At 43.9% G+C, this 9,903-nt stretch overlaps 1 protein-coding gene across 1 annotated transcript; it reads left to right on the forward strand.

The window, feature by feature from the left end:
• Nucleotides 1-8,699: 8,699 nt before the first annotated feature.
• On the forward strand, nt 8,700-9,569 carry NFILZ (NFIL3 like basic leucine zipper). Its single transcript, XM_090289822.1, has one exon. The coding sequence runs from the start codon at nt 8,700-8,702 to the stop codon at nt 9,567-9,569; it is 870 nt and encodes a 289-aa protein (XP_090145948.1).
• The last annotated feature ends 334 nt before the right edge of the window (nt 9,570-9,903 follow it).

Below are 9,903 nucleotides of genomic sequence, written 5' to 3' on the forward strand. Positions count from 1 at the left end.
GATAGTTTGTTATTGGTGTATAAAAATGCAACTGAGTTCTAAATACTAATTTTGTATTTTGCTACTTTATTGAAAATTGTTGATCAGTTCTAAGAGGTTTTTGTGTGTGTAATCTTTAGGGATCTCTACAGAATTACATCATTCACAAATAATGACAGTTATACTTCTTCCTTTGCAATTTAAATGTATTTTATTTTATTTTTTGGTCTAATTGCTCTGTCTAGGGCTTCCAATACTATATTCAATACTATGTTCAATGAAAATAGACATTCTTGTATTGTTCCTGATCTTAAGGAAAATGCTTTTGGCTTTTCCCTGTTGAGAATGATATTAACTGTGGGTTTACTTCATATGGACTTTATTATGTTGTGATATGTTCTCTCTATTACTGTTTGCTGAGTGTTTTTATCATAAATTGGTGCTTAATTTTGTCAAAAGTTTTTTTTGCATCTATTGATATGATTATATGATTTTCATTTTTCTTTTTGTTTATGTGATGTATTACATTAATTGATTTGTGGATATTGAACCAACCTTGTATCACAGAAACAAATCCCACTTGATAATGGCGTATGATATTTTTAATGTATTTCTGGATCCAGTCTGCTCATGTTTTGGTGAGGATTTTTGCATCTATGTCATCATGGATATTGGCCTATACTTTTCTTTCTTTGTAGTGTTTTTATCTGGTTTTAGAATTAAGATAATGCTGGCCTCATAATATGAACTTGGGAGTCTTCCCACCTCTTGAATTTTTTGGAATAGTTTGAGAAAAGTTGGTGTTAGTTCTTTGAATGCTTGGTAAAATTCACCGGTGAAGCCATCTGTTCCAGGTTTTTTGTTTGTTTGAAGTTCTTTTTATTTTACTTTATTTTATTTTATTTTATTTTATTGTTGTTCTATTACAGTTGTCCAAATTTTACCCCCTTGCTCTTCCCTACCCCGCTCACCCCCTGCCCCCATAGTCAATCCCCACCCTGTTGTCCATGTCAGGGTTTTATACATGTTCCTTGACTAGGCTTTTCCCCTTCTTTACCCCCTTACCTCCCTCCCCCCTCCCCTCTGGTCACTGTCAGTCTGTTCCTTGTTTCTGTGCCTCTGATTCTATTTTGCTCATTTGTTTGGAGTTTTTTGATTATTGGAGTTTTTTGATTATTGGAGTTTTTTGTTGGTTGTAATCAATCTTTTCAGATTTTCTGATTTTTGTTGATTCAGTTTTGAAAGGTTGTGTGTTTCTAAGAATTTCTCTATTCCTTCCAGGTTGTTCAATTTGTTGGTATATAATTGCAATATTTTCTTATCAGTCTTTGTATTTCTGTGGCATCAGTTCTTACCTCTCTGTCAAAACATGGAAGCAGCTGTAATGCCCACCTGGACTTCTGACATATCCAAATAAACCATATGCAAATCAACCTGGTCCTAGCCCCTCCCATAGGAAATGATAATGGACTTTGCTTTCCCGGAGGAAATGTTGATGGACCTATTCTGAAATGTTGACTGGCCTAGTGGGGGAAAAGCATAGAGATGTAAATGACCTACTAGATGTGTTGATGGGCAGGCTCACCCTAACTGAAATGTGTGTTTGGCAAAGTGTGGAGACTGCATCTGCAAAGGCTCAGGCTGGCGATTCCTACAGGCCCACGTGGGTGACCAGGAGTCTCCACTCCCTCTTTCTCCTTCCCCCATTCCCTTACTTCTATGGTCCCATGAGGTGGACCGGGAGTCACCTTTCCCCTGCTTCCCTTGCTCCTACCTCCAGTTGGTCTGGGAGTTTCCTCTTTCCTTCACCTTCCTTCCCCCTTTTCCCCTCAATAAAACCGTTGTTTAATCCTAGAGTGGTTTCTGGGTGATTACTCAGAGCAAGACTACCTGACATTCTTCTCTTTCATTTATTGTTTGTTTGGTTCTTTCCTTTCTTTTTCTTTTTTCCTTAATGAGTCTGGCTGAGGCTTTTATCAGTCTTCATATCTTCTCAAAGAAGCAGCTCTTGATTTTATCAGTCCTTTGTATTTTTTTCATATTCTGTTTCATTTATTTCCACTCTGATCTTTATTATTTCCTTCCTTCTACTCATGTTGGGCACAGCTTGTTGTTCTTTTTATAGTTCCTTTAGGTGTAATGTCATATTGTTTATTTGAGATTTTTTTCTTTCTTGAGGTAGACCTGCATTTCTCTGGATTTCCCTCTTCGGACTGCTTTTCCTGTGTTCTACAGGTCATTGTGTTCTCATTTTCACTTGTTTCAAGGTATCTTTTGATTTCTTCCTTGATCTTATTGTTAACCTATTCATTGTTTAGTAGCATGTTATTTAACCTCCATGTGTTTGTGTGTTTTCAGGTTCTTTATCTTGTAATTGATTTCTAGTTTCATGCCACATGGTTGGAGAAAATGCTTGATATGATTTCAATCTTGTTAAATTTATTGAGATTTATTTTGTGGCTTAACATGTGATCTAACCTGTAAAATGTTTCATGTGCCCTTGAAAAGAATGTATATTCTGCCATTTCGGGGTGAAATGCTTTAAAAATGTCAATTAAAGGCATCTGGTCTAATGTGTTAAGGCAACTGTTTCCTTGTTGATTTTCTATTTGGAAGATCTATCCTTTGATTTCAATGGGGGTGTTAAGTTCCCCTACTATGCCTATTTTACTGTCTATCAATATTTGGTTTACATATTTAAGTGCTCCTATATTGGGTGCATAAATGTTTACAAGAGTTATAGCCTCTTGTTGGAGTGATTGCTTTATTATGACATATCCCTCTTTGTCTCATTTTATAGCCTTTGTTTTAAAGTCTAAGTATTGCCACCCAGCTTTTTGTTTTCTTTTTTTTCTTTTTAGATTTTATTTATTTATTTTTAGAGAGTGAAGGGAAAAAGAGAGGAAGAGAAACATCAATGTGTGATTGCCTCTTGAGCGCCCCCAACTGGAGACCTGGCCTGCAACCCAGGCATGTGCCCTGCCTGGGAATCAAACCAGCGACCCTCTGGTTTGTAGGCTGGCATTCAACCCACTGAGCCACACCAGCCAAGGTGCCTCTCAGCTTTTCATTTTCTTTTGTATGAAATATCTTTTTCTATCCCTTTACTTTTAGTCTGTGAGTCTTTTTGCTCTGAAATAGGTCTGTTGTAGACAGCATATGTATGGGGTTTTTTGTTTGTTTGGTTTTTAATTTGGCTACCCTGTGTCTCTATTGGAGCATTAATCTATTTTCATTTAAAGTGATTATTGATAGGTAGGTAGTCATTGCCATTTTATCATTTGTATTTATGTCTTACCCCCTTTTTCTTCTTAAAGGAGTCCTTTTTTAAAAAATCCTCCCCAAGGATATGTTTAATTAATTTAAGAGAGAGAAGAAGGGAGAGAGGGAGAGAGGGAGAAACATCTATGTGAGAGAGGAACATCGATTGGTTGCCTCCTGTACACACCCTGGCAGGGGATAAAACCTACAACCTAGGTATGTGGCCTAACCAGGAATTAAACCTGCAACTTTTAATGTACAGGACAACACTCTAACCAACTGAGCCACCAGCCAGGTATTAAAGAAGTCCTTTTAACATTTGTTATAATTCTGGTTTGGTAGTAATGAACTCCTTTAGCTTTTTATTGTCTGGGAAGCTCTTTATTTCTCCTTCAATTTTAGACGATAGCCTTTATGAGTAGAGTAGACTTGGTCGTAGGTCTTTGTTTTTCATCACTTTGAATATTTTGTGCCAATCCTTTCTAGTCTGCAAAGTTTCTATTGAGAAATCAGCTAATAGCCTTATAGGAGCTCCCTTGTAGGTAACTAACTGTCTTTCTCTTGCTGCTTGTAAGATTCTCTCTTTGTCTTTAAACTTTGGCATTTTAATTATTGTGTGTCTTCATGTGGGCCTCTTTGGGTTCATATTATTGTACCCACTTTCTTTTAATTTATTTTTTTGTCATCTTTTTTTCTGTCCTTTCAAACTTTTTAATTCCTCTATTTGTGTCTGAGTCACCACATAACTATAGTTTTATCCTAATCTGAGGGTTCTTTGGGCTCAAGAAGTGGGCTCGCTGGGCTCCAGGAAAGTGTTACCTGTGAGGCTACCCGGATATGCCTGGTTTCTTGGACACACAACTTAATTTTCAATTCTCAAAGCATCTGCACGTAATGGGGACCCTTGAGCCTCTTATACAGGTAAGAAATCTGAGACTTAGAGATGTTAAGTCACCTATTCAGCATCCCATAGCCAATATTGGCCATTTCACTTGGTCAGCTCTTCTGACATTAAGATTCTGTTTATTTAAATTCTAATATGGGAGGAGAGGGCCAGCCATTTTTTCATATCCATTGTCCCAAACTGGCAACTCAGGGAATGAGAGCTCTGTTCCTCTTTAGGGAAGATTTGTGAAGTCCAGCTCAGCAGCAACCCTACAACACCAGGACAGGAAAGAAAAGAAAAACAGGACAGAGAGAAGGGAAACCAGAGAACACCCTTGGAGAGCCACAGATGGCCTACAGGTTCATCTCCTGAGTTAGAAATCAGTTCTGGGCTTTTAAAACGTGGACTCCAGGTTCTGGGTCTAAGTCCCGCCCAGGTCTGGGTCTTGGTTTCCTTTTCTACTAGTCAACCCATCATTTGAGTTTTGTAGCAACTATATTTTTCATATCTTAGTTCTAACTATGTCTTATTTACACCTACTCACTTTTGTTTTATAACCTCTTGTTCTTGTTTTTTGGATATCATTCTATCCTTTATATTTTTGAGTAATTTAATCTATTTTTGTACTGGGTTTTAATATTGCATGATATTCTCTGTTTCCCCTTATATAAATTCTTCAAGATGGGGGGTTTGTGGGGGCTTCATGAAGTAGTTGTGAAATTTTCATCTCTTTGAGAGTCTTCTGAGAGTGTGTGCTCCTGACGTCACATATTAGGCGGCACTCTACTCTTACGGGTGGGGCACCCTTGCCATTGGGCACCTCTGCTTTGGTTTCTGGTTTAAGTTAGCATTTTCCTGTCATTTCTCAGTGTTCGAGGAGGAGTGGGCAGTTTCAATGAGTACTTGGTATCCCATGTTCAAGGGAAAACCAGTTTTGTCATCTGGAAACTGATACTGTTGTGTTGGGTGGTCTCACAGGTATTCTTAACACAGATAACCACAGGGATCTGGCCACAGATGTCTAGTGGGAGAAGGTTCTAACACCAACACCAAATTTTGAAAAATAGCCATATGGGTCATTTACTATTATTATGTACCATGTCTTAACACATCTGATCTTATTTATTCTTTACATAACCAATGGAATAGGTGCTACTCCTTGTCTTACAGATGAGACATTGGAAGCTCATAGAGATGACCTGAACTATACTCAGCTAGGAAGGAGAATTTGAACCCATTTAAAGCAGGACTAAGCTCTTAACTCTCTTCACCCCTTTGAATTGTCCCAGTGGCTTGAGTGCTCACCTCAGCCTTGATCCATTGTTAGCTGTGTGCTGTCCAGATCCTTTTTTCCTCTATTGACACCGACCTATCAGAAGTGCTAACCAAGCTCAAAACTGTGTGCTCAGTAGAAGTGGGAAAAGTGGGGAAAGGTTTAACCTGGTATGTTATAAAGGCGAGGAATGAAGTCTGGCTGTGCTGACTGAGGCAAGTCACTTGACCTCTCAGAGCCTTAGCTTGTAGTGAGTGACACTGCTTGTGCCTGGCACGTAGTAGGTTCTCCAAAAACAGCACCACTTTCTTTAGAGGAAGGCAGACTAGAGTAGTGATGGGGGAACATATGCATTGATATGTCAAATCCCAAAGTGTTTTCGGGGCAAGAGGGAGAAGTTTTTCATGGACACAGAGAGAACTGATTCCAATGCAGAAAGATTCAGTGAAGCTGGATATAAGCTCCATTACAGGAGTGCTTTCTTGACCTTGACAACTTACCCAGGTTCACAGGGGCTGACTTTAGAGTGAATGAGCTTCCTGTCACTCAAGGGAACCGAACTGAACAGAGCTTTGATTTCCACTGGTCAGGGAGGCTGCAGAGGCTGATGGGGATAATGGGGCTGAGTTTGACTGGTGCATCTCTGGTGGAGACCCTGTGTGTATCCTCACTCCCCCGCTGGTCATTTCACAAGGACTGCTCCCTGCCTCCCTGCCCCCCATTAGCGCTTCCTCTGTGACCACAGGAAGGCCCAGCCCAGCCTTCACTGTGTCTTCTCTAAATAAACTCGGGCAGCTGAGCTATCTACTTCCCCATCTCCCTGTGGAGGTGTAGTAGGCGGTTGTTAGGGGGACCTCAGGCCAAGCCACAGAGAGGAGGTACTCAGGCAGAGAGACTGAGCCTGTCCCTCCTCTATCTGACCATCAATCCATGCACAGACTTCTTCCTCAGGTATCTGCTTGTTTTAACTTGGCCTTAAAGGACCCTATTCTGTGTCTGCCTCCCTTTCTAGCCCAACTGGCAACTGGTTTAGTCATCCCTAGGTTTGTCTGCCACCCCAATCTTCTCTCCCAGAGCCACTTTGGTGCCTTCTGCACATTGGCCCCAGGGCCCTGGAATGTACGTCAACTCCTGGGCTCTGGTCAGCATCCTTGAAGTTGGAATGGTGGTCAGTACCCTGTCTGAAGGCCCCCAGGACAGGATTAGGCTAGTGTCAGGAGAGTGCTATGTTTACTGGGACAATGGACCCTGAATAAGAGCTGGGCTGGGGTCTTGTCTAGGCTGGGCTTGGATGAACTGTCTGGATCCTAGAAGACCTGGGCCCAGCCCTTTGGTGGAGAGAGAAGACCTATTCAGTCTTATTGTACCCCACTCTCAGGGCCCTGCCCCCCTGAGCATGGCTTCATCTGCTCATCTGTTCATTCATTCTTATCTCACTTACTCTTAAATTTATTCAAATATTCATATATTTATTTATTCATCCAAAAAATGTTTATGCATTCATTGGCTCATTACAAAAAACATTCATGCACTCACTGGTTTGTCCAAAAAAATATTCAAGCAATGTCTTCCTCAATTGTTTATTCCCTCCCCCTGGGGGGAGATGGGTGTCAATTGAGCACTGCTTTTAAGAATCTTAAGAGACTCACACTTTTATAAGCATACTCCAGAATTCTTGGATAGGGGAGGGGTGTCTCTGGCATGGGCACTGGATTCCCTGCCATGACTAGGAGTTTTCAGGAGGGGTCTCAGGCATGGGCACTGTTTTCCACAGGGCAGCATCATTTTACATTCCCATCAATAGTTCTCACGTGTTGTAATCTCTCCACATCACGGCCAACCCTTGCCATCTTCTGATTTTTTTTTTTTATAGTAGCCATCAAAATTGGCATGCGGTGGTATCTCACGGTAGTTTTGAATCCCATTTCCCTAATGATTGCTGGTGTTGAACATTTTTTCATTGTGCTTTTATTGACCATGTCTATATCTTCTTTGGTGAAATGTCTTGTCAAGTCCTAGGCCACTTTTTTTGACTTGGATTTTTGTTGTTGAGTTGTAGGAGTTTTCTATATGTTCTGGATATTTATCCCTTATCAGATTTGTGAGTTTCAAATATTTTCTTTTATTCTGTAGGTTGCCTTTTTACTTTGTGAATAGTATCTTTGATGTATAAAGTTTAAAATTTTTCATGATGGCAAACTTGTCTATTTTTCTTTTGTTATCTGTAGGCACAAATTATTTCTTTTAAAAAAATAATTTATTTGTTTATTTATTTTATATTTTAGAGAGAGGGGAAGGGAGTAAGAGAGGGAGAGAAACATCACTGTGTGTTTGCCTCTCACTTGTGCCCCCAACTGGGGACCTGACATGCAACCTAGTAACGTGCCCTGACTGGGAATCGAACCAGCGACACTTGGCTCGCAGGCCGACACTCAATCCACTGAGCTACAGCAGCCAGGGCTTGCACAAATTATTTCTTTAACAATGAATCTTATCAGTGAATGAATGGAAGTTAGATGGCTGGATGAATGAGTGGGTGGTAGTGGACAGATAATTGTACAATCGGATGGGGGTTAGATGGATGTTTGAATGAGTGTATGGATAGACAGATAAGATGGTGGATGGGTGGATAAATGGATGGATGGTGAGTTAGTTGGGGAGGTTGGTAGAGGGATACACAAAGGTACAGTTGAGAGAGTGGACAGATAAGTAGATGACCTTATGAATGCATGGGTAGGTGGATGGATGGGCAGATGTAACACTGGTCACAGATGGAGATCTTGGTGTACAACTCAGATGAGTTATGAATTATTTCCTGACCCCAACTGACTCGAATTAAATCTGTGGACACATATTCTCTCTTTCTAGGGTCAGGCTTTCTTCTATTACCTTCGAGCCTCCAAGAATCTCACCCTGGAGCTCAGGTTGAACTGAGTCCTTGTTTTCTCTGCTGACATTCTCTGAGGTAAGAATGCCCAGGTCGGAGCCAGCATCCTCCTGAGGACAAAGTGCCTAAGCCGCCCTCCATGACAACAGTGGACGCCTTTCCCAGCCAAGTGCCCTCTCTCTGGCGGCCTTGCCCACATCTCCAGCAGGCATCAAGCCATCCCACGAGCTCCCCATTCTCTCCAACACATCCCTCTCTGCCCCCACCCTGGTCTCCAGTCCAATTCCCATTGCATCTGCACCCTCATCCCCTTGGGGAAAGTGGAGGATAAATTAGAGGCAGGGGTCGTCAGAGTCAGCCTCCTGCGGCCGGTCTAAGACCTCTTTCCGGTTCCTCAGGTCCCGCAGGCAGCCATGGACTTGGGTCTCTTGGGCCTGCCGGGTGCCCCTCAGGGTTGTAGCAAGACCCTGCTGGGAGCGCGGGGCAGGGGCCCGGTCATGCGTCGGCAGCGGGAGTTCCTGCCAGAAGAGAAGAAGGACACAGTTTACTGGGAAAAGCGGAAGAAGAACAACGAAGCCGCCAGGAGGTCCCGGGAGAAGCGGCGTCTCAACGATGTGGCCCTGGAGGGCAGGCTGGCCGCGGTGCTGCAGGAGAACGCTCTGCTGAGGGCGGAGCTGAGGGCGCTCAAGCACCATCTTGGCATCCTGCCCCCTGCTGGGAGCACCCGGGGTCTGCCCTTGCAGGCTCTACTGTGGACGACCCCCTGGACTGGGGACCCCCTCTCCGGGGCTGAGCCCCTCCCTTCGGTGCCTGCCTCCCCTGGCTGCATCTTGAGGCCGTGCTCCCTGGACGCTGCGGTCCCAGGATGCCAGGGCTGCCAAGCAGCTCACGGGTGGACTGGCCTGGCAACGTCCTCCAGGTTCCCCCGGGACCCTACTGCACCCGACCCCAAGAGAATGGACGTAGCCTTGCAAGCTGCCCTTCCAGCCACCTTCTTCAGCTGTCACCTTCTGAGTGGACATGGGGGGCCCAGGCCTGAGCTCAGGCCCTGCTGGGGACTGTGGTCTCCTGTGCCCAGTGGTTGCCAGGCCTCAGGGCCCTCAAATGTGTTACTGACACCCACTGTTGATCCCACGGGGTTGCCTCCCAGGGTGGCCTGCCCTGTCTCAGGGAACCATCCCGAGGGTCTCGCTCAGCCCTCCCTGCCCCACAAACTGCGCATCAAGTCCCGAGCCTCCCGCAGAGCAGCTGGAGGCTACAAGGGTGTCCAGGGACCCCTCTGAGGGCTTTCTCTGGCAGGGCTGGGGCTGCAAAGGGTGGCTGGGGCTGAGCACGGGTTTACTTGGGGAGGAGGGGGTGGGTGAGTGGCTTGGCCTTGACCCAACTCCCAGTACTGGGCAAGACCTGTGAGAAGTGGTGTGTGTGTGGGGGGCGGGGGGGTTGGAGGGCTGGCTGAGAGTCCACTCCTCAGTGACCAGGCCTCTAGAAGGGTATGGGGTTCACCATGGATCATACCATGGCTCCTGTCCTGCTTAAAATATGTGCTTTGTATAGTTGCTTTTCCTTCCTTCCTTCCTTCCTTCTTTCCTTCCTTCCTTCCTTCCTTCCTTCCATTCA

This window comes from Furipterus horrens, unplaced genomic scaffold (assembly GCF_987537825.1).
Source record: "Furipterus horrens unplaced genomic scaffold, mFurHor1.1.pri manual_scaffold_10, whole genome shotgun sequence".
Classification (NCBI taxonomy): Eukaryota; Metazoa; Chordata; class Mammalia; order Chiroptera; family Furipteridae; genus Furipterus; species Furipterus horrens.